Source organism: Pezoporus flaviventris, unplaced genomic scaffold (assembly GCF_033815535.1).
Source record: "Pezoporus flaviventris isolate CSIRO_AGI_PZ_B2104156 unplaced genomic scaffold, CSIRO_AGI_Pfla_v1 ptg000050l, whole genome shotgun sequence".
Classification (NCBI taxonomy): Eukaryota; Metazoa; Chordata; class Aves; order Psittaciformes; family Psittacidae; genus Pezoporus; species Pezoporus flaviventris.
In genome coordinates, this window is record NW_026892598.1 from 3906951 (window position 1) to 3932553 (window position 25603).

The 25603-nt window shown below is 41.2% G+C and overlaps 1 protein-coding gene across 6 annotated transcripts in view; it reads left to right on the plus strand.

The window, feature by feature from the left end:
* The window catches only part of SEMA6A (semaphorin 6A), a 114934-nt gene that overhangs the window by 39638 nt on the left and 49693 nt on the right, over positions 1 to 25603 (plus strand). For all 6 annotated transcript variants that reach the window (XM_061468701.1, XM_061468704.1, XM_061468705.1 and 3 more), the window contains exons 2-7: positions 11025 to 11162; positions 13799 to 13916; positions 18897 to 18957; positions 20448 to 20510; positions 21386 to 21487; positions 24136 to 24226. In XM_061468701.1, the coding sequence (XP_061324685.1) occupies positions 11063 to 11162; positions 13799 to 13916; positions 18897 to 18957; positions 20448 to 20510; positions 21386 to 21487; positions 24136 to 24226 (535 nt within the window). In that variant the 5' untranslated portion in view covers positions 11025 to 11062. The remainder of the gene's footprint in view (positions 1 to 11024; positions 11163 to 13798; positions 13917 to 18896; positions 18958 to 20447; positions 20511 to 21385; positions 21488 to 24135; positions 24227 to 25603) is intronic.

The window sequence follows — 25603 nt, forward strand, 5'->3', positions numbered from 1 at the left end:
TCATTCTTAAGGAAAGGATATATGATGTAAAATCTGGAGGTTTTGGGGCATGAATCTAGGCACAGCAAAGCTCAGAGTGTGCCACTTGCAGCTAGCAATTACTAGCAAACTGCAGGAACTGGATTATTGCAAGCATCATGCTCATCTCAAAGGAAAAGCAAACTACATGGATTGTCTGTCTCAGCATCAGATTTATTCTACTCCTTTATGGTCTCTGAAACTATCAGCAAAAAACATTGGGCAACAAAGAGCAATCATGAAAGACAGAGATCTATGATTTTTTTCTGAAGTTTTAATACAAAATCTGTCCTGTGATATTTGAGCATTTTAAATTTGGTTGAATATCTATGAGTGTATTGGCACATGGCTGGAGGTCTAAGGGAGAGAGATGTCAGAGGCAGTGCTGAGAGACAATGTTCTCAGTTAATTTGATTGCTTTCTTGGCACTCAGAATCTTCTGGGAGTTTTGCCCTACCTACTTGTGCTTATCCACAGGTATTTTTAAAATTTCCCTTAGGATTACATTTGGTTTGTGTACATTTTTCATTTTTACAGTAATATATTTCATGCTTTTCTGCAAGCTGCCAAGAAACCTGGAAAAGAACTGATTTCATAAACAAATTAGGGGCTAAAATCATAAATACATATTGAGAATTCTTTTTGCCTACCTGCATTTTTTTATCAGTTAGGGACAAACATAACTTTCCACGATGAGTTTGCCTGGTTTCCAGAAGAAAAAGCCTTATCCTTTTTTCTGCTTGTAGGACTCAGCTTGCCTGACCACAGTATGTCTGTGTATCCTTGTGCTGAGCGGGGTTCTCCATAATGCAGTGCTGAAGTTTGTACTGAATTTTTTGGCTGCCATGACTAGAAAACTTAGAAGGAAAAAAAGAAGCTTATAGAAGGTGAAAGCAAGGACAGCCAGCCTGGGAAGAATAAAGGGATGCTGCCTGGGTAGCTAGGGATCAGGTCAGGAAAGCTAAGGCCCAGCTGGAATTGAGTCTGGCCAGGGATGTTAAAGATAACAGGAAAGGCTTCTATAGGTATGTAGCAAAAAACGTGCAGCATTATTAATTAGCTGGGCTCTCTCCAGAAGCTATCAGGAGAACTGGCTACCCTGGATTTGGAGGAGGCTGAGGTTCTTAATGACTTCTTTGCCTCAGTCTTCACTGGCAAATGCTCTGACCACACCAACCAAGTCTTGGAAGGCAGAGGCAGGGACTGTGAGAATGAAGACCTCAGGCCCACTGTAGGAGAGGATCAGGTTTGAGATCATGGGACCTGATAAAATCCATCTACAGGTCCTGAAGAAGCTGGTGAATGAAGTTGCTCAGCCACTGTCCATCATATTTGAAAAATCATGGCAGTCAGGTGAAGTTCCCAATGACTGGGAAAAGGGAAATATAAGCCCCATTTTTAAGAAGGGGAAAATGGGTGACCCGGGGAACTACAGACCAGTCAGTCTCCCCTCTGTGCCTGGCAAAGTCTTGGAGCAGATTCTCCTGGAAGGCATACTAAGGCACATGAAAAACAACAAGGTGCTTGGTGACAGCCAGCATGGCTTCACTAAGGGGAAATCCTGCCTGACCGATTTGGTGGCCTTCTGTGATGGGGCTACAGAACTGATGGGTAGGGGTAGAGCAGTTGATGTCATCTACCTGGACTTGTGTAAAGCGTTCGACACTGTCCCACATGACATCCTTGTCTCTAAATTGGAGAGACATCAATTTGATGGATGAACCACTCGGTGGATAAAGAACTGGCTGGATGGCCACACACAGAGTTGTGGTCAACGGCTCAATGTTGGGCTGGAGACCAGTAACAAGTGGTGTCCCTCAGGGATTGGTGTTGGGACCGGTCTTGTTCAACATCTTTGTCAGTGACATGGACAGTGGGATTGAGTGCGCCCTCAGCAAGTTTGCCGATGACACCAAGCTGTGTGGTTCAGTTGATACACTGGAGGGAAGGAATGCCGTCCAGAGGGACCTTGACATGCTTGTGAGGTGGGCTGATGTCAACCTTACGAAGTTTAACAATGCCAAGTGCAAGGTCCTACACCTGGGTCGGAGCAATCCCAGGCACAGCTACAGGTTGGGCAGAGAAGAGATTCAGAGCAGCCCTGTGGAGAAGACTTGGGGGTGTTGGTCAATGAGAAACTTAACATGAACTGGCTTCAGTGTGCACTCACACCCAGAAAGCCAACCGTATCCTGGGCTGCATCAAAAGAAGCGTGACCAGCAGGTCAAAGGAGGTGATCCTGCCCCTCTACTCTTCTCTCGTGAGACCTCACCTGGAGTATTGTGTGCAGTTCTGGTGTCCTCCACATAAAAAGGACATGGAACTGTTGGAACAAGTCCAGAGAAGGGCCACGAGGATGATCAGGGGACTGGAGCACCTCCTGTATGAAGACAGGCTGAGGAAGTTGGGGCTGTTGAGCCTGGAGAAGAGAAGGCTGCGTGGAGACCTCATAGCAGCCTTCCAGTATCTGAAGGGGGCCTGTAAAGATGCTGGGGAGGGACTCTTCATTACGGACTGTAGTGATAGGAATGAGGCAATGGGTTTAAACTTCAACAAGGGAAGTTCAGATTAGATGTAAGGAAAAAGTTCTTTACTGTGAGGGTGGTGAGGCACTGGCAGAGGTTGCCCAAAGAACAGGTATCTCTGGCAGCGTTCAGGGCCAGGCTGAACAGATCCTGGGCAACATGGCTGTGTGAGGCATCTCTGCCCATGGCAGGAGGGTTGAAACTAGATGGTCTTAAGGTCCGTTCCAACCAGAACCATTCTATGATCAGATGCGTTATGCAGACATAAGAGGACTGGAAATTAAGCTTTTCTAACTGGTTACAGGATGAAGAAGGACTGCAATCCATTTAAGTATATACCAGCAGTAAAAAGAAGTAAGTGCTAAGTATCAGGGGGGAATCTGACATGATTATTTGGTTGAGCGGTAGGAATTGTTTCAGGATTACTGGCTTATCCTAATGTTACGTTTACAGCAGTCGTGGAAGATGAGACGATGTCTGCAGGGCTGTGTCAAACTTCTTATTAGTGGCAATTGTCAATATTGTTGTGAAAATGTATCAGGCTCCTCGTTCATCTTTGTTCTCTAAAAGGAGAGGAAAACAAAGGGAGGCCGCATTTCTTTCCCATTACAGCTTTGGGTCACCTGCAGCTACATGATTTTTACACCATCCATCACATGAGAGAATGGAAGGTCAGTTGACTGGCACTGGTTATTTCCCAAGCAAAGTGAGTGTTGGGGAGAGTAATGGTGTTTCTGTTAGTGTATCTGTTTTCTATTAAGCATGCTGAGATAAAACAGCAAAGTATATATTAGAGATGGCATTCTCTCCTGTCAAAAGGCAGTGATTGCTACATTTAGCTCTTAAATCAATTCAGAATCTTGACAGAGGTTTGCTGAAGTCCCTCAAATAATCAATAGAGCTATTTTTATCTCTTAAATGAGTGAAGCTTTTAAAAATAATAAAGACATCTTTGTAATGACCAACCAAGCTGTTCCAGATTTAGGTCTGTTACTCTGTGTGGTTGGGGGTGGTGAGTGAAAGGGGTTATTTAGGCACTGCCTTTGTTCTATTCTGCAGGTTTATAACCCCAAAAATAAAATTGAAAATGTTTCTGGCAGTCATCCTCCCTGCACAGATGGCTTTCCTCCCAGTTTTGGCAAGCCTGATTTCAGTATATAACTGAGCAATTATTAGAAAGTGAAATATTGCATGATATAATACCACTATCACCACGGTCAACATCATGACAAATGGAGTGTTCATTGTTTCTGGTACTGTGTGAGAGACCTAGTGCCACTGTGGTACCCCTGCCTTTAAAACCTGTAAACGTGTACCGTTGCTACTGCTGGTGATGTGCAGATAGAGGGACAGAACACAGCAGATGCTTTAGCAAGGAACTGTGGCCATTTTCTCATTTGCCTTGCCTCTATGTTTCAATGCAAATACCACTGAACAGGTGGCTGATGAGGCCCCCGTGGACTGTTTACAGTAAAGGTTACAACCAAAATCGATAGGGCCTGAGATGCTTCTCATTCCATCTGGGAGATGTTCATCTTCCATCTGACTGTTCCCACTCTGAACAGCAGCATCCTATTAATGCTGCAGTCATCAGGGATGTCTTACTCGGGTCACCAGAAGGTTTCTTCTATTTAGGCCTCCATTTGTTCTTTACATTTTCTTTCTGCACTGCGCTGGATCGAGTAGTAATGTTGATCTTGACAAGACAGGTTGCCAGCATTAAGCATGCTGGGTTTTGCCTACTGACTTGACACCTGCTACTACTGTTCGGCAGGCCGGGGCTCATCACTGCTGCCTGGGGTTGTCCAAATCTTTTCAGCTTATCACTTACTGAAGCAGGAGCTAGTAATGTTACATATCATAGCTGACATTATTGTGCGTGATGTATGGCCTTGTAAAGTTGCAAATGAGGGGAGAGGGAAACTGGTAAGGATTCCCATTTGCACAAACCTGACCAAAATAAGCAAGTACTACTGAAACTTGCATGAAAAGTACTCTGTATTTTGTCTGAAATTTTATTTTAGACATGCATTTTTGCAAGTCTTAGTGAGCAGATCCGCATGGTCCATGTATCTGTGTTTCATCAAAGTAGTAAGGAAATTTTTATTACTCTTTTCAATGAAGGTTGATGCTGTTGCTTACTATATGTGGTAAAATCATTCTCACTGATGTCTATCCCTTGGACCTAATAGTCACATCTGGCATGGAGCCTACAGCAGCTGGGCAATGAGTAAGCAGTACTGAGTCCAATTAAAATGTTAGTAAAGCATGTATGACAGAGGGCACCTATGTATTCCTCTTATAGTCAGGGAGAATTTTTTTATACGTGCCAGAGATGAGTGAGAGTGCTTCATACGCATAATCCAGGGTCAACAGGGATGCCGGACAGCTGGGGACTTCCTTTGGGCAGTGCCTCCCTCCCCTCACCAGCACTCAGAAGCAACCCCTTGTTACTGTATAATTTGAAGGAGTATAGGTGATTACCCCCCATGCATTCGCACACCGGCCTCTCTGGCATACGGGCCAGCTACCTGGAGTGCTAAAGTGATTTTCTGGCCACTTGAAATGAATGGCCAGCTGTAGAGACAACAGGAGCAGGGCAGGAGAGAAAAGATGAATGATAGCCGCATCATCAGTCACAGAAGGATGTTGGAGGTTAGTAGCAATGATGGGCACAGAGCTGGCGTTAAGTCTCAATGGCCACCTGCACCACCATTCAGGTGACTGAGCAGCAATTGATAGAGAAAGGACAACATGAGCAAAAAAGCTGGCTATCCCAGGCACTGTCCTGCCATGTGCCAATTCAGTCGCAGTGTCTGGCACTCCACACTGTGTCTTGCTGATAGCCACTTGTGTCTCTTCTCTCTTGAGCTCCCTAAGCACCTGCTGAGCTTCTGTTCATTCACATCTGTCTGATCCCCTTGGCACCACTCAGCCCAGGCATTTTGCACGATGCCTTCTGCTGCCAGGTGCAGCCGTGCAAGGTGGCTGAGAGGCTACTAGCCCACCACTGAAACAGGCATAGACAAAGGATGCTCTCCTGAACAGCTCCACTGTGCTGGCCCACCTTCCCTCATTTTCTGGAAGCTGCAGCCTGCAGGTTGTATTCCTCTCTTTTTGCTGTTGTTGTTGCATTGTTCCTAATTCCTTTCTCTGTCTTGCACAGAGCTCTTGTCTTTCACTTTTTAGAATCTGTGAATTTAAAGGGGTAAATGGCAGTAACAGCATCTTCCAGAGATTTCCTAGTGGTTAGCCAAAAGAGATGAAGGACGCCTGCAGCATTGCATGGAAAATCTTGCCATAGCAGGGAAACAGCAGTCAGGTCAGCCTACTGGTTTCTGCACTCTCCCTTCAGCATGTGCTGTCTAGATTAATGCGTACTTTTTTAATGTGGGTAGGTAGCTCTCGCTCTGTAAGTCTCTTTCAATGAGAAACTTGAGAAGGATTTGGGTTTCTGATTCACTTGTATGCCTTCAAAGCTCTTACCCCAAGAGAATCTCAAATCTTTTTGTTATCTCTGTTACGAAGCTCAGAACAGTTTCTTCCCTGCTTTTTTATGGTCCTTTTGTTTTTCCCAGAAATTGCTGAATGTGGTGAGAATGGCTGTTTGCTGCGCATTTCCAGGGTCAGTTCACAGAGGCTGCTGCTTTTTTGGTCATGCATTTTTCCTTATGCAGTAGTTGAAATTCATTTGGCTTCAGCTTTTAGTTTCCTCACTGTTTGGTTAAGTGCTGTTTCTTCTCACTAGAGTTACTGTCTTTTTGAAGAGTAAGTTATTTCTGCATGTTTGTAGAAATAAAAGAATTTGTTGAAGACAGTCATGGCTTTTTATATCCATTAGGTTTTCTAGTCTTGCTTCATGCATAACACAGACCATTAAAATTTGTCTGGAAATTTTCACATTAAGCTTAATAATTTGTGGATCGGAGTGCAGCTGTCATGTATGAACACAACCCACCATGGTATAAAGAAGGTTTGTAATAAATGACTGTAACAAGGTCTGTCCATTACTGAGGAGGCTTACTGTGCCATGGGAAAATTCTGACATGGTTACATACTTGGATTTTACTTGGAATTACGCTGGGGTTAGCTGAACACACAGTGAGGCCAAAGAAATAAGATGGGAGGTTTTCTAACATGGAAGAATGTCCCTTTCAATAGTTATTTATAGATATATCAATGCAGTCATTGGCATTGCTGTTGAATTTGTTCTCCAGATGAAATCTGGCCTTACACTTTTCTGGAGTTTGCCAAGAAGTTAGCTCTTCCATTTAAGATTTTTCTTGCTATTTGTACAACCTTGCTGGAACTTAGAAGCTGTAGATACAATAACCTGATTACTAGGATATTATGGCAACAGCCTTGTAATCGTTTGCAGTGGAATAGCCAAGCAGTTATTTTATATGCATTGCCATCCTGACCATTGTTTATTAAATGCTAAAAATATCAGACAGCAAAAAGCAGAGCTCATCATGGTGGCCTCTGGATGGCTCAGACAGGCATGGATCACCACAGTGGGAGGCACTTGACATGGAAAAATTAGACTTTTCTCATTGGTTTGGAATGATCATTACTTTCCTAGCTTCAGAAACTCCCATCATGCCAGTAACATCATTTTCATGAAATTAAATGCCTCTATGTCAAGCATCTATGTATGTGAAGGGATACATGTATATGAATATGTATATTTATATGTATATGTATTCATAGGCTTTGAGTGATTAAATATAATAGTAATAGCAACTATATTGCACTGGTATCCAAATGTCGTAGTTAGAGGTGGTTCGCCTTTTGGATGCAGTGTGCAAATAGAAAAGCTTATTCCATCTAGGAAGGCAAAACTTTGGTTCGTATGTATGTTAAGAGATCATATGGTTTATTTATACTTAATCATAGAGTATGACAGAAAGGAGGGAGCACAGAAATAACCAAACAGGTCATCTTACACAGGTATTGGAAACCATCAACTTCAGAAAGAAGAATCAGAGCACTGAAGTATCTTAAGTATCTTGCATAAAGTTATACTTGCATTGGTCTTGGGCATGCAAGAATCAGATTAGTTATGAGTCTGAAACTTGGAAGAAATATCTTCTATTCCACCTACTCAATGGCTACAAGTCATTGCACTAGACACAGATTGTAAAATACGCTCTTAAATATTTGCAGTGCTGTATTTTATTCTCATGACCACTAATAAAAGAACACCACCAAAACTCACTCTTCTTGTCACCATTAGTTTCCTTCAATAGGAGCAGCGATCATGTTTTGAGTGGAGAGAACTGGAGTTCTCAGAGCAAGTTCTCCTCAACAAGTATGGCTTAATGCAGGCCAGGTTGAACAGCAGTGGTCTACATTACATTGACTGAAGATCTCTCCATTGATGTTTGCAAATTTTTTGTGTGAAGACAGTGCCTGTACTTGCTCGGCATCACAGTCTAGTCACTCATGCTTCATCAGACGCTGTGTTCACAAGCACTTTCGATTAGAAAGTCATTTCAGCACAGTTGCAAGTGAGAACATTCGCATCACTCCCAGGAGCCCAACCAGAGCTGAGTATTTGCTGAAAAGGAAATTTTTACTAAAAATAAGTGTGACCTTCTCGAATCAGCACTTTTCTGAAATTCCACTGAAACAGTGTGGCTCTCTCCACCATTGTAAGAACAGCAAACCTTTATGTTTGAATAATTACCTCCTAGTAAAAGGCTGCCTTTGCATGCACCTTGAGTCCTACTTGATGTTTTTATTGGCACCGGCATTAATACAGATGTGTAGTCCACTTGAATCATTGACAGATTGAAGTAGGTATTTTGCAAATACTTTTACAAATTTGAACAATTATGTTAACACTACAGTAACAGAGAATTATGCTTTTTTTCTCTCTTCTCCCTTTTTGTTCCCCAGAACCTACCCTTAAGAATGACAGAGAATTTCATTTAGTTAAAACCCTATTTATCTAGTCTTTGTTAGAAGGCAACATGTCAGTTCATTTGTTGGTTAATTCTTTTCAGGTAAAATTGAAAAGATCTGACCTAATCACATGTATGTAAGATGGCAAAGTAAATGTGCTGGGCATTGTTCATTTTCCTGGAAGCTGTCCCCCATGTATATTTACACAGAGCAGTACACGTCTGAATGAGAAGCAGGGAGTCATGGTGCAGAATCACCCATAGGAAAAGTTTTTTAAGCTGTAAAGGGGAGTGGCAGCTATGTGTCTTCAGTACCATAATGCTTTCCTCATGGAGTACACACACTGTTAGATGGTGGATGATGTGCTGATAGGGAGTAACAGAGAGAAGCTATTCTTACACTCCAGAGTCTTACTGTGAGCCAAGTGCTTTGAATCAACAGCCTGCAGGCTGATACCGTGGATGAATACGGTTTAAGTGGAAGAATTGGATTGCTTGATAAGTTCTTCCCATTAAACCATTTCTCCTTATGTGTGCTTCAGAAAAGAATTTTGCATTGAACTGTAATAATTTCAGGAAGTCAAGAATTTCAGTCTGTTTGTGAATGAAGATAAGGCACTTTGTTTTGTCATTTTGCAGTGTATTTACGGGGCAAAATTTTTAAAGCAGCAAAATTACATCTTGAAAAATTGGGTAGAGGAAAGGATTTAATCCCTGTAATGTGTACATCTTACTCTTAATTCAAACCTTTTGAGGGAAAGTATGCTTCCAAGTATTATATTTACTTCTGCTGCTTATTTCTACCTGGGGCATTCCTAAGGGCCCCAGATGGCAACAAATAGAAAGAAACAGTGCCTGCCCCAGACAGCTAGGAGTGAAGAGAAAATGTAAGAGGTAATTAAATAGAAAAATGAAGGAAACGGGTAAAGAAAGTGTCTGAAGGCAGACACAGCTGTGTCACTAATCATGCATAGCTATCGGCCTAACCAGTGCTAGATAGAAATGCTTCTCCTGGGGCTTGTGTGTACTGTCTTCTAGTAGGCATTCTCACATAAGGTATAACAGACAGTCAGTGTCTGCATTGTGTTTCATTTATTCTTGCTATTTTTATCCTTTGCCATCCATCTGACACTTTGTTCAGTTAAGGTGTCAGTCATTGATTTACATTAAATTTTATTTTTTCTAGTCTCAGTCTAGCTCAGCCTCTCAGTTATTTTGTTGAGAGAGAGAGAGAATCAGCCAAGTTTCCAATTTGTGTGTTTGAATAGCAATAGGCAAACACAGAGTATAATAAATCATTAGTCCTTACGGACTGTATTGCCCTACAATGGAGTCCCTACTCCAGTCCAGTTGTAGGAGCAAAAATTTCATTTGAAAGCAAATATCTGATAAAACAAATTAATTATTGTGACATTTTTTAATTGGGTAAAAGTTGAGGAATCAACTGTGTCTATGAAATTACAAATGAAAATGCAACTCTCCAGGGTTGCTAATGACTTTTTTGCCACTGAGAAAGGAGACATAGGTATCTAATATTAAATGGTGTTGCAGAAGAGCAAGGTAGCACTTAGTTTGCCAAATTAAGTTTCAAAGACTATGTAGGTTATGAAGTTTGACTTTCTGCCCGTAAATCTTGAATGACTGACAGGGTACTGTAAAACTGTTTTGTTCAAAAGGAATCTTTGGCAGGCGGCATCAAAGGTTTGAAACTCTGGAAGGGATGAAAAGAAAACCCCACTTTTACACTAATTTCCCCTGTAGATCAACGTCTCTGTGAAATTTGCCTGGGAATTATGAGCTATTTACTGTATTATGTGCTGTTTTCTTTCACTGTATCCAGAGGCCCCTATGGTTCCTTGTATCTTAAAGATTTAGGGATATTTTTGTACATGAAATGTGAATGAGTGAATGCGTCAGTGGAACATGGGGAAAAAATGCTGGGTTTAGACAGTTCTGTTCTCCCTTATTTTATCTCAAGTTGGAGTATTGGTTTTATGGCACCTAGATTTATGGGTACATATTTTTATGGTAAAGCCCAATGACATGTTATGCATGCTCCATCAAGTTCTCTCAGTGTTTCTTCATTTGATTCACAACTCTGCAGGGTATGAATCAAGCCCATGGTATAATCCTTAGTCTCTTTTTAACCAGAAAATATAGTGTGATTTTTTTTTTTTTATTTATGGTATGCATCATTATATCATCATCTAATTATGTAAACAAAAAAAGGGGAAAGTAAAACATTTCCGAGAAAACTCTTGCCAGCTGTTGATCAGTGTAGGGGATTAAGGTTCTTTATTGCATATAAGCAGTTGAGGAAGAAAATTCTTTGTAACTCACAGGTAATGAATTCTATCCTCAAGCAAGATGGGACACTGTTGGGGCATGGGCTAAAGGGAAACTGATGTGGTAGGGCAGTTTCTGCTTGAAAACATAGCATACTTCCTCAGGTATGGTGAGACGCTTGAGGAGAAGGAAAGCTCCCTTTGCTTTCCATTGACTCTTTTTAGTTTTCTGTATGCAGTGATTAAAACTGAACCAACAGAAGGTGCTTAAACCCATTTGTCTTCCACAGGGTGAAGTGAAGAAGTGAAGCCTCCCAGCTAAATTACTATGAGGTCAGAAGCCTTGCTGCTATATTTCACACTGCTACACTTTGCTGGGGCTGGTTTCCCAGAAGATTCTGAGCCAATCAGTATTTCGCATGGCAACTGTAAGTATAAGAGGCCAGAGGACTTCATTTGCTTAATCAGGGGACTTCAACAGTATTTTGTTGAATGCAGTGAATATCTCAGATCAGCCAGTTAACAATTGGAACATGACTTTTTCACATTGACTTATGGCTACTAGGTGGAAAACTGCTTGAACTTCCAGAACCATTACCCTCCTCCTTCTCAAATAGACATTTCCATCACATAATCAAACCACGTATCTTGCTCTATCCAGCAGCAAAGAAGAGAAGCCTTCTCCCCCCTTCCCTGTCCTGTAATCAAAGTGTCCCTCTCCTGACTTGTGGAAATGTAGTACTGAATATCCAGTGAAGTACCTCAGAGTATCAGGCATAGAATACTAAAGTAACTGAGCTTTGAAAGTATAATTTGTTGATCTAATACTAATAATTAAATTTACTCTTTTAAGCTCTGATGGATTCCGCTTTAGCATTAGGCATTTTTTGCTAAGCTGGAAATGTAGGTAAAAAGCAAATCAAGACAAAGAATCTTTTGTAACAGAAATCTCTCTTCTTTCTTACCAGCAGTAATTTGCAAACACTCCAAAATCTAGGGTAATGCAAACAGCTGTGAATCAGTATTGAGATTTGCTAGCTAAACAGGTGGAGAGCTTTCTGTGCATTTTACCGTGCCAGTCAGGCTTAGCATAACTGATTGTTTCACATGTACCTCAGTTCAATTACAGTTACAACGAAGAAAAGGCTTACAAAGTCCCAAAGGTTCAGATGTTTAAAAGGAAGTCTTTAGCGCTGGGGTCTCTAAAAATATGCTAAGGGGAAGCAAGACAGAAATTAATAGGCTTACGTTTAAGCCTACTTTGGGTCAGGAATTTGGTTTTAAAGTGAATTTCTTGCTTGTCATTGCTTACTGTGCTTTGGGGTGGCCTTGGCACCTGTAAACCTGTCTGTCTTGGGTAACACCAAGCCAAAGGACAGACTCCAGGGACACACTTGATGTGTTCCAGATGCTAATAAGTATCTTGTGTCTGGGACAGAAGAACAGAGCAGAACTGCTCTGAGGCACACCCTACTGAAACATGTCTAGTGTGACCACTGGGTCTTTAGCACCAATATTTTCACTCTCCAGAAGCGTGATACTAGCCATTCTTGAAAATGAAGAAATAGCCAGTCTTCATCCTTTGGGAGAAATGGAACATGGGAGAGCTTCTTCCTCTGCAGCATGGCATGCTGAAATGAACATGAATGTGCAGGCCCCAAGCTCATGATGGATCCATGAGTTGCAGAGGAAACTACTGGTACTGGACAAAGAACAGACTGACAGTTAAACTTGGCATTTGCATGTAGGACTTGGTCAGAAAGATTAAGCTTCTGAACATAAATCCTGCCTGGGCTGTCTTATTTTGTTTCTCCAAGAGTTCTCAGTATCCGGATCACAGGGAAGTTCCTGTTTCTGTCCAGTTTTATCCCCAGGCTTTCTGACACACAGCACTCTTGGGTGCTTTGCTGAAGCCATGATAGGAATCAATACTTCAACCAAGCTTAACAGAGAAAATACTTTTAGAAGACAATAGCTAAAAACACTAAAGCAGAAGGTGAGTTTCAGAAGAAGGAGGCTCCTTCAAACAGCTCCAGGTTTCTGGTAAGGCTTATTGATGGGGAAAAAGCTCAGGGACAGCTAGATGCTAGTCAACTCTGTATAACATGCACATGCAGCAGTTCTGCATTGATGATGGTGCTCATCAGAGGTTTATCCTCCTCCTGTTTTCTGTCATTTTGTTTACTTAATGGGTACCTTATTTTGTGCATCTAGATGTCATGATCATGTATACATGTGAAGTCTACCAGCAAGGTGGCCCTTGGGCAGAAGTATTCACTCTTGTTATAGGCTGTACACACAAATAGCTGGGGAGCAGCAGTAGACACCGTGTATGCTGAGGTCTCATTAAAAAAATCATGGAAACACACACTGATAGAGCAGGGGGGTAGAGCTGACTTGTCAATAGCATATGCTCAGTCCAGGGCTTCCAATCAGTATTGCTGTCCAGCTGCCAGAAGAACTGGAGTATCAGACTGGTTGCCAAATAGTATGCAGTGATTTTCATATTATAAAGTTCAAGTCATGGTTTCCCACCGTTTCTCAGAAATCCCCACAGCTGTTCTATGATGGCAGTCCAATCCTGTAGGAAACCCAGGGAGCTGGCAGTTTGGACTAAGGAAAGCCAAGTCTTTTGCTTTAACCACTACCAGTCCAGTCAGTATGGTGATTGATAGGCCACTGTGAAACAGCTTTGTCCTGCTAGACACACTTTGGCAGCCAGGAGCAAGTGTTTAAGCTTTGCAAACACTGAAAGAAAAACTGTGAGAAAGGGCTGTGTACCTTTGTGCCAAGAGCTCCAGAATGGCTTTACACTCTAAAAATCCTTGCAATTTTTGTGTTCTACAGAGGTGATGACTTTCTCCTTTACAGCTGCAAAGACGACTGTAACCTTGAAGAACTCTCCAGCCCTCTGTACTCCTGCCTTCCAACTCCAGGCTATGCTGCTGGGGTAGAACAGAAACCACAGGAGCTGGCTGTAGCGGGGCCCCCTGGTGCTCCATGTTAGCACTGCTTCAGTTTGTGATTCTGTTTTGACCCTGTTTGGTTTTTTACCTTTCCACAGATACAAGACAGTATCCGGTGTTTGTGGGTCACAAACCAGGGCGGAACACCACGCAGAGGCACCGGCTGGACATCCAGCTGGTCATGGTCATGAACAGGACCCTCTACGTTGCTGCTAGGTCGGTAGTCCCCTGCTTTGCTGCTCCTCCCTTGCTGCTTTCAGAGGAGAAAGGAGAAGACTTGGGATATTCCAAGTTCTTTTTCATGTTAATTTCAGGATTTTCTCACACTCAGAGACAGGTTTGCAGCCTGTTAGTAAGACATGCTGGAAACCTCAACTGAGGTTCAGTTTTGTGAGGTGCTGAACCAGTCATTTCAGATCTTCACACCTCCATCTCCTTTTGGACTGCACCTTGCCTCAGCAGCCGAGAAGGTGCCAGAGAGATTGTTTAGTCCCATGGAAGAGGGAGTTTGTCCTCATCCTGTAATTTTGTTTGTGCACACCGTTAATGACATATTCTAAAGAATGATTCAGCTGGTGCACAAATGCGTTTTGGGACAAGAGTTATTAAACTGTAACATTGCTGGTTTAGGCATATTTTTAACGTTTTAAGACAAAAAAGAGGCAAATGTGTTTGCTGCTATTCTTTTGTTGTGTTCAGCAAGGTTAATTGAATTTGGTGCATGGATTTTTTGGAGAGCTATACTGTGCAGATATAAGCACATGCCTTTTTGTCAAAATTCCATGTGGAGCTACCCATTCAGTTTGAATAGCTCAGCGTGACACCATGAGTGCCATACTGATGATGGAGCTACACCAATATATACAGCTTCCAACCTGACACAGATCAGACGCTAACACTTCCTCTCCCTGCCTGTTGCTAGCAAAGGAGATTAATGATCTTAGATCCATTACCTGACGGATGCAGGCAGAAGGAGAGAAAGGTCCAGATTAGCAAGGATGGGTTGTCCAGTTTAGGAGCTCTTGGTCCCAAATCCCATTTGGGACCTGCCACAGGGAACCAGGCCGTTGCTGCAGATGGGAGAAGTGGTGGGTGGGATGGCCAGGAGGTGAGAGGGAACAGCTGCTGAACAGGCAGCCTCTCACCACAAGCCTTGTCCTGAGAGCCCTTGGCAGCAGCCGGGAGCTGCCTGTCTTTCTTCTCCAACAGTCTCTCCCCATCTTATGGGTGATCAGATGTGTCCTGTGTTATAAATCTGTCTGTCAGTCTCCACTTGGCACCAAGTAATTAGTTGCACTACAACAGCAGGGTCACTGAGAGCTGTTGTCGCTCATGTCCCTGGCTGAGACAACCACACTTCTGCCTGGTCTCCTACCCAGGCATTGCTGCTGTGCCAGCTAAATGCAGCTTCTTCAGGCTTCTCACATAGGCCAGTTTGTGTGGGGTGGCAGAGCTCTGGGTTCTCACTCACGCCAAGCCCCTGCATCAAGTCTATGCAGAGAGCATGTACCCTTCCACGGGAGCTGCCCTGGTGTTGGTTGTACAGCACAAAAAGCAGCTAGCCCACAGCAAGGCCTCCCTGCACTTTGCCTGAGCTCAGGGATTAGTATTTTTGCTGCATTTAGTGTGATAATGAGAGGGGCGGGGGAGCGGGTTGAGCGCGTTTGAAAAGTTGTGGCAGGATTTCCTCCTTTTCATGGCTGAGTTCCCTTTGTTTTCCTTGTTTTCCTTTAAATTAGGAAATCATTTGCAGTGAGAAGGTGGTAAATCCGCTTTGTGGATTTTGGTCTGCTGTATTCATAGTTTATTCCCAGACTGAGATTGACGCAATTAGACTGTCGCGGTGCCCGAGCAACTGGCATTACAGCAGGAAAACCCAGCAAACATTTTGGGATATGGAACCACTGTATGCACAAATTATATAAAGAATGCTAACACTTGGGGGATGTGAAACATGCATTCTTACGTATTATGTGACTATGTATTTTTATAAAACAGTTTACTACACTGAAAGTGCTCATATAACTCCTAGGTTCTTGCAACCTACAAAAAAAGAATAAAGACCTGATCTGTTTTTTACTTACACAAACACAAAAAATATCTTCTTACACTTTGGTAACTCAAAACCTCTTTGACGTATTCTTTTCCCCCTCCACATGTAACTGAATGAATTCCCTGCTGGGCTGAGAAGCCTATGTGATACCAGTTAAAATTCAAAGGTCATTTTTATCTTTAAGTAATAAAATTCAGAAAATGAGTCATCCATGAATAGCTAGTGTGAATAAAAGTTTATAACTGCAATACTGCATCTCTTTTAGAGATAACAGTAAATCTAGACACTGAGGCAAATTTCTACACAATTGAAAGTGTTTCTCAAAGAGTTTTGTAGCAAGATTGAAAACTGAAGCTAACATAAATCCCTTAGCTGTCATATCAGATGTTGCTTTCATGCTTTTTTTAGACATTGAAATGCAGTGGTGCTGAGTTATTGTTTGTACCCAATTATCTGAAAAGCAATCAAAACAAATGCGTAAACATTGATAGTTTCTATTTTGGGGTTGCTGGGTTTGGGTTGGGGTTTTCTGTTTGTTTGCTTGCTTTAGAAAATACAGCGTTGATTTTGGAGACCATTTCCGTGTGCAGGAGAGGACTAACTCAAGATTCGAGAGCTTCTAACAGTTTATTACTGATCGACTGGTGTAGAACAAAATCTCTGTCTATCAGCTGCTCATTTTGTCATACAGGATACATGACTCATGTATTTAGCTAATACCAAATAAAATCTTGTGTCACTTCGGAAAGCCTTTATTTCACATTATCAGGCAAAGGTATCCAGCCAATACAAATGAGAGTAACTTAGCTGAAGCCCATGTAGCCATGCTGTGCAAATATCTGGCTTGCAGTCTGCAGAGGAGCAGCTCTGGGTTTTTTTTTTCTCGTGGGAAGGGTTCTCCCTCACTGTCTGTCTCACACTCACCCGCACCCAAGCACACACATGCTTTTATAGGTTTTCCATGACTACTCCTCCCAATGTCTTGTGTGGTGGCAGCTTTTGTTCACATTATCTGCCACCCCTCATGTGTATGTACAAAACAGTTTATTGAGCCCTTGAAGCATTGGGATGGCTGCCTCCTCATTTGCAGTGACACATTTCCAGATGATGCACTGAGTGGCCAAGGGTCATGCACAGCCGGTGGCATTATTTAAATTCCCTTCCTCTGCAAGATTATGCCATGGCAACAAAACTGGGTTCTGCTGACTGGAGGTAGGAAAAACGGAAGCTCCAGGATTAAGTCAATTTGTGTTAGAATAACTTAATTAGCAGTGAGCTGTACACACACCATGGCTAGTAGATAGTAGCAGTCGGGCAGCAGTGGGAAAAGGAGGGCAAGGACAATCCCGCATTGTCTGTGGTTAGAGAGCCCTCCCCTCAATTTGACACCTCTTTCGCTCTGCTGACCTTGTCAGTGACTACCTTTCACGTACAGCATGAGAAAATGATAGGTAATTTGCCTGATACTAACTCTCTTTCAGATGATCCTGTAACTTAACATCAGAGTTTTCTTTGAACTGTTTCTTGAACCAGAAAGTTAGCTCTTCTGGAAGCTCTTTTATTGAAAGTAGAACTAAATAACTCAAGATTCATTCTGAGTACCGCCACTATGTTTTCTAATTGTCTTGTTTAAAAAGAAAAAAATCATAATCGTTGGAAAGCAACACCAATGATTAAAATCAAGAGCTTCACTGGAAGAAGGATTTTAGAGCTCCAGCTGCACCTAGTTTGCAATTCAAGAGATTTTGTGCCTACTTTTATGTAGTATGAGTGACAGTAACAAAGGGTGATGTACATAAAAAGGTAACTGTGCAGTAATCTATGAAGCTGGTATAATAGGTACTGGTATATTCCAGTACCAACCCCAAACTAATGCTCTGCCAGTAAAGTCGGGCAAAGAGTAAACTGAAAAATTAAACCAATCTTGGAAGTAAATGACAGCTCTGGTTTTACAGTGTCTGGAAGAGAAGAAACAAACCACTCCTCACTTTGGTGTCACACAAAGCAAACAGCCTTGAGCACCATAAGAAACAGATTTTTAAAAGCCAGTTCCCTGCAACAATGATGCCTCTTTTCTCCACGTGAGAGAAGTGTTGCTTATTCCTTTTATGGCAGTACTTTGTGTTTGCTTTATTGAAGAGACTAGCATTGTTTCCCCAAAACCCAAGAAATGAAGTTAACTCTGAGAGCAAGGATTTCTCTAATAACGGAAGGAGTCTGTATCCTACTTTCAACAGACCCCTTCAATGCTGTGGATCATGCTCCAGCTGCACAATTTCCTGCATTTTAAAAAAAGCCTGTGTTACTTCCAGGAAAAATGAGATGCTCAGTCCAAATTTGATGTGGCAGTTACTACAGTGTTAAGGGGTTGGTGGGGTTTTGTTTTGTTTTGTTTTTTGTTTTGTTTTGGGTTTTTTTCCCACATTTTAGGTTTCATATAGATATGTCCTTGTTCTCAGTTTCCAGAGAGGAGAATGTTTATGAATATCTCTTCACCTGAGTAGCTGAGCCTGTTTCCTCTTTCCAGGGAGAGATTGGCAGCTAATTGTAGAGAAGGACAGGTTCTCAGGAAAACAGGAAAGGGATTGCAATTAAGAAATGTGAACTTTTTCCAGCAGAGTATTTATTTAGTTTAGTTTGGCCACCAGTGTGTGAAGAATGATTTCTGTGAATAGCTTTGTGGCTGTCAGCCTCATATCTACCAAATTATCAATCAAATTATCACAGCTGAGGTTAGGCATGTAATTTTAAATAAATAAATAAAAAGGGAGAGAGGAAGAAAGGAAGAGAGCAAAAGCATCTGCATGCTAGATTGTGACATCTGCCATAGGACCTATAGAGCAGAAGTTATATGAGGCTCATCTTTCCAAAATCTCATTTGTTCAAATAATTGCTTTTGGGATAGAATCTTTCTTTGAAGTTTTGTAGCGTTTTTCTTTTTTTTTTCTTAATGGGAAGGAAAACAGTTTATATATGAAAGTGCTTTTCTGGGAGAAGCACTCAGTGCTGCCAGTAATGTTCCATGGTAAAACCTGTGATCTTTTTTGAATGGATTATGGATTATCTTGTGATAGATAACTCTCTTCATAGAAAATGAACTGACTATTCCATTTGACTTTGTGTTCATTTGTCTTCGTTTACAGGGACCATATTTATACTGTTGATATGGACACATCACATACAGAAGAAATTTATTTCAGCAAAGTAAGTAGCTTTTATCATCATCCAAAAAGCAAGGACACTAGAGCAAACTTCAAAACACTAGAACAAGCGATGGCATTGTTTCAAACAACTTGCCTGTGCTGCTGTAAAAGCTGTAACAAGCAAGTAAGATGGCATTGCTAATCATATTTGAGGAAAGCTAGAATAGCAATCATGTCCTCTGTGAATTTCTGATAAGTGATTTAGCTGCGCTGATAAGCAATCTATACTGAAATACTGTGAAGTCCCTGATGGAACATCTGTCAAACATCTATTAATTTATATTCAGCAGTTTTCTGTAATAGCTATACTATCCCAATTAAGTATACGGGAACTTTCATCATAAAAAGCCAGTGCTATTTACATATTTTCATGCACACAAATTTTATTCACTCATGCAAGTACTCACTAAATAAAATCTTATTATAACATCACTTTGTAGATATATTCACATTATCTCCGTGGGAAGTTTCATTCAACCTAAGAGCTTTGTCTGCATTACCATATTGTGTATTAACATAAACACACTAGAAAAAATTTCCCTTCATCTTCTTTGCATTGCATTCATACAGTGCAATATGTGCCATATACAGCCTTGGTCCAACAGAAAATCATATGAATTTGGACATTAGATTACTGTAGGAGGTCAGAGATTTCATTGTAACTGTGAGTGATGTTGAAGATGAGCTTATGGCCAGTTACTCATCAGAAGTGAGGGTACAAGCCTGTAATGGAAATAAACAGTCATGGTTACTCTTTCAGCTTGGAGCCCTTCATGAATGCACAGTGTCTCAGTTTACTGATGGGAAACACTATCAGGCCTATCGTGTCAATAGTGCCTGAGGAATTACTAATTTAGGCTATATGGTTTTAAAGTTTTATTATAATTGATCAGCCTACCACACTTGACCACTCCTGAAACTCATCACAAAAATATCCAGGCTAGGATTTGCCTGTAAATGTTCTGGTAAAAGAGTGTTAGCAGATAAAGTCAGCAGTGTCTTAATAGGTAGAGGGCTTCCTGGGTCTGGTAGCTGAATTGAGGTGATAAGAATTATGTGAATTTGATTTCTTTTCTAAGCTAAAATATTATCTTCCAGAATACATGTTTTATTTAGAATCCAGTTAGAGTATCTCATCCATAAATGTTTCTTCTGATTTACAACATCAAGTTAAAAGAAGAGAGGATCTAGTGTTTTTAAGAAAAATTCACATATTTCTGCAACCTGGTCTGTTGCCGAATTTTGTTGGCTTAGGCTTTATAAAAAAGGGGATACATTTCTAGTCTAATGAATAGATGACAATACAAAATTAAGTGCATGCTCCACATCACTGATCTTTCATTGTTGTGGTGAATTAATCATGGAGAAAGTGTGCAGAAAGCTTTCAATAAATATATGTTCAACAGCTAGTCTTCCCTAAGGGACTTATACTTCTGAAATTAAATGCAACAACCTCTGGGCTCTAATTGATTTCTTTCTTGATCCTTGCAGAAATTGACATGGAAATCTAGACAAGCTGATGTAGACACATGCAGAATGAAGGGAAAACATAAGGTAGGCAATTTTCATTTCTTCTGCATCTGCCACTTTAGTTTAGTTGCTTCACTATTATCTCAGGCTGCTGTCTGTGATGTGGAATGGATCATGCCATTCACTTCTTGCCAGTAATTGCTTTTTCCATCAACTTACTGAAGCCTTTAATTTGCAAAAATATTTTAATGTGATAAAACATTACAACAGGAGACAGAGGAATATCCTGAAATACTTAAGGAACTGAGGATTTTGGACATAATGCTTAGTGTACCGATTTTGCTTACCAGTTGCCTCAAAAGGTAAATGCTGCTGTGCATCCTTCAGAAGGAATTTACGAATAAGTTTGTGTAAAGCATCAGAAAGCATGTAAAGCATCGGAAAGCATGAATGTGTACAGATGTTGAAGGACTGTTTCTCACACCAGTTTTAGCCTACTGTATATGACCTATGATTAGCACATGTGGTATCAGAATTAGATGCAGACTCTTTGATTCTTTACACCTGTTCCCCTTCTAGTTACAGATGCTTTATGCCAATACATTGCATTGGTGATGCTACTGTCTTACAGCAACGTAGGTGAGAGGAAGATCAGATTTTTCACTCTTGGGAAAAGCAGCAGCTTTACAACAGAATTCACCTATGTGAACAATAGCAAAATCTGAGCTATGATATTAATATAATATCTTTAGCTCTTTGTAACCATTTTTAAACCACTGGAATATAAATCAATTGCATCTTGCTCATTGTCGGTTAAATGTAGATGAAATAAAGCTGAAAATATCACAGTGGCTACCAGCCAATTTCATTTTAGACCTGATAATGAAATATCATGGCATAAAAATAAAACCAGACACTTAAAATACAGTAGTTGAAATTATTTTATTATTTTTCTTCAGGATGAATGTCATAATTTTATTAAGGTTCTCCTAAAAAGAAATGAGGATACACTGTTTATCTGTGGAACAAATGCATTCAACCCTTCTTGCAGGAATTACAAGGTATGTGATCTTTTTGTGAGATTTCGTTTGCGCCTTGTATTTCTGTTGGATTTGTTGTGACTCTGCTGGCAGCAGCATGAGGTTGTCATTCAACAGTGCATCATTCAGCTCTGTAGCATTTATCCCCACTTGTTTCAGTGCTACAGAGCTCAATATTGATTGTATTTCTGAGGATTTCTTGGGCTGATTACCTTCCTCTTTTCAACTCCTGCACGTCAAGAGTTTATTGCTAGTTTGTATTGCCCTCCACAGATGCAGAGTCCTTCAGATCTCTTGGGGATGCAGTCACTCTTCAGAAAGTTCCTCAGCATGTTACTGACACCCATATCAAGTTGTAGGCTTATGCTAAGGGTTACCTCTGGAGTAGCACATTTTAAATGTCTCTGTTGTACTTTTCTCAATACCAAAGCCAGTACTTAAGACGCTTGAGGGCTTAGCACAGGAAACTCCAAGAAGACTGGTGTTGGCACCCAGCAGATAGCTGTGGATATCCTATGGCACTGTGTGCTGTAAAAGTGGTTGACAGCAGATCTCAACAGGGAAAGGTACAGCAGGAGGGTGATGTATTCCTCACTAACGGAGACCCTGTAAAACCAAAACATTGTCCTGAGCAATGTAGAAAACTGTGCTGGTCTATGGGTACTCAACATTAATTCACTGACCCCAGTGTCTTCCTTTGACAAAGTGTATCCTGGTTATCTGCATTTATTCAAATGCTTCCCATTTTCTCAGGTTTGCACCAGTATAATCCGATATTACCCCCAACAGTGTATGTCTCTAAAGTAACCTTGAAGTGAATTTATTTAGGCCCTTTTAATATACAGACTCTGCTTTTCCAGGCACTGCTACGTCCCACAGGTCATTTCTCATCCTTCTTTAGGAAAAAGAAAATTCAGCTTTGATAGCGCTTTTTCTGATAAAGTCACAGTACAATCTCATTCATTTCACTGGGCTCAGAGTTACTGTAAGAGAAAAACCAAAACATCCAGGAAATCGACTTCCTTATTGGTATTCACTGTGACTGCTTCTCTTCCTTGCTTTTTCTGCAGTGCTGCTTTACCTTGTTTAGCTACTGTGATGGCTAGTTCTAGGAAACACTGAAGTTCAGAATAGGCTTTTCTTTCCATCTGTGAAGGAAGAATCAAATTTGAATAAAAACACATGCCTGTGTCATGCTAATTGTGTGGTGCAGATAGCTACTTTGTTGACAGCCATTTCTTCTTTTCTTGCTTCCTGCTGCTAGCATGTAATGAAGCTGCTTGGTCTCAATGCTGTCTTTAGTCTTCCAGCACAGTTTGTAATTGTTTAGCTTTTAATGCCATTAGTGGAGCTGACAAATCTCAACCAGACCACTTGTAAGAAAGGTGTCTTTTAATACAGCTATTTCGTTGGCATCCTGATGGAAGGAGTATAAATGGCCCTCCTTACCCTTACTGCAGACATCTCATTCACTGACATATGGCCTCTGCACACTTGCTTCACCTGCTGCTCAGCTGCAGAGGCTGGATAGTCATACCTCTTGGAGTCAGCTGGAGGTCTCTCCAGTAGCTGTCCTGGCTTTTCCTCCATGTATTTCTGCAGTGTATATAGAGAACTAAAGTTGTGCCAAGCAGAAAACAGGGCTGTTCGTCCATCCTGCCAATGGAAGTGTGGATGGGCCCTTGAATAAACACAGTTCCTTTCAGAGTGGGTTCTGACAGGAAGGGTACATGACAGAAAACAAATGGTGACCAGTGGAGGTCTTGGGTGCTATAACATGCAAGCTAAAAGTTGATGGTGCCAGGTGGGTTATTTTTCATGCTCTGTGAATTTGTATTGTATGTGGTTTATACAGTATGAGCTGCTGAAGTGACTTGAATATACTAGAAAGATTCTTACTCCCAAAATATGATAGTATAAGGATCTTAAAGAGGTAAGCACTGTATCATTCCCCCGTAGCTCACTAAACCCTCTTGAATGTAGTGTGAAGTTGACCTGTACATTTGTATGATTATCAGTGCTCAGGGTGAATGTATTTCCCAGGAGCTATACTTAAGCTTCAGATTTTACAGTTCCTGCACAGATTAATTCTTGCCTGACAGTTAAGAGGATTTCTCTGTGACACAGAGTCAACTGATAGAGTTAGACTTCAAGAGCATCCTTCTGAGTATGCAAATCAAGAAAGAGAGCACCACTGTTGAGACTAGAGCAGAAGGATCTCTGGACTTTGGGGAGAAAAATGCACACACAGATAATTGTCCTAGTGTTGTTTCTTCTGACTGCTGTGGCTTGCAGTCTTTTCTGTGTATAAGAGCGCTTCTGTTGGATCACTGTTGAGGATAAATTTTGAATCCTTGCCAGAACCACGGGCCACATAGCCTGCTACAGTTCAACAGGAAGCTTGTGTACAGATAAAATATAGACTGAAGACTTTTGTAAAATGTGTTGGGGTAAGAGTGATCAGATCCGAAAGAACGCCTGATTTACTGCATGCACTTTTTTCAGACTGATTTTAACACCATGACTTTTGTCGGGTTTTTAACTCGTAGTAGGTGCATAGTTAGAGAAAGCACCTTCCTCCCTGCCCAGAAAAGAAGAAACATTGTCACAAGCCTCATGCTGTGTAAGAAGTTTTTTCTCTCTCTAAGGAGCTTCTTTTCATTTTTCAGATGGATACCCTGGAAGTTCTAGGAGATGAATTCAGTGGGATGGCCAGGTGCCCCTATGATGCAAAGCATGCCAACGTTGCATTGTTTGCAGGTAAAGTGACAGAGATAAACGTTTTGCTTTCTGTCCTGCAGCCCAGGCTTGACATAACACTCTGACCCTTGACAACAGAATGTGAAAATCTAAGAAGTGGCAAAGGGAGTGAATAGTGACTAAAAATAAGCGACATAAGGAAATCACTAGCACAGAAGCTTCGCCTTCTTTGGTAGTAACTTCACTATCATGAACACTGCCCAAAGGCTCAGTTTCCTGATTCAATACTTCAGTATTTCCTGGATTTGTGATAATATTATGCCAGACCAGTGTGAGGCACCATTTCTGGCTGCATCCAGCTTCTGCAGAAGTCAAGGAAAGTCAAGGTTTATGTGAACTTTAATGAGAGGTGGGCAGGACATGGCAGGGGGCTTGGAATTAGATGATCTTAAGGTTCTTTCCAACCCTAACTATTCTGTGATTCTATTACTGTGAGGGTGGTGAGGCACTGGAATGGGTTGCCCGAAGAAGCTGTGAATGCTCCATCCCTGGTGGTGTTCAAGGCCAGGTTGGATGGAGTCTTAGGTGGTCTGGTTTAGTGTGAGGTGTCCCTGCCCATGGCAGGGGATTGGAACTAGATGATCATAACGTCTTTTCCAGCCCTAACGATTCTGTGATTCTATGACATGCACTTTAACAACTCTAAGCTTAAGTTAAACTTCGTAATAAAAGGAAGTTAGGTAACATGCTGTGGTGTACCCTTTTCTAGATCTAGGAGGAGAGGGAAGGTGATTTTATTTTAAAGCAGAAAACATCTCAGTGTTGTGTTACTGGCTGTTGCAGACATGAAAAGAAATGGGTTGATTAATAATGAATTATGCTGCATGCAGCAGAATACAGTTAACTCTGATTTCTATTACAATATTTAAGAAAAGTGAGCGATTATTAATGGAGTTGATTTGGGCTGTTGATTGTGTGGTAGTTTTTTACCTCTTTTCATGAGTTCCAGATTAAATTGTTTCTTTATTGAACTTCCCTTAGTGTGAACCATGCTGATCTTTTGTTAGATTTGCCTGTAAACTAGGTGGTAAACATAATACCAAAGTCAGACATGATAATGTCAGTCCTCTTCAGCAGATGTGATACTAGAAAGCAGAGCTTGGGTGCTCACATGGACATACTTTATATGTTCCTCTGAAGATTTAAGAGTGCAAGTATTTCATCCATTCTCAACTGAATCTGTGGCTGAAGAGCTGTAGTAAGCACTACTGTGTTTGAGGGGTCATCATCTGCCTCAAAAATGAGAGATTTTATAGCAGGTTGCAATTTTTTTTTCTTTTTTACTTTTTAAAGTGTAAATAGATGGGTCTTTTTGTTTCAAAATAGTGATGATGATGGTGGTAGTATGTAGTTTCTTAATTGCAGTCAAAAGAACAT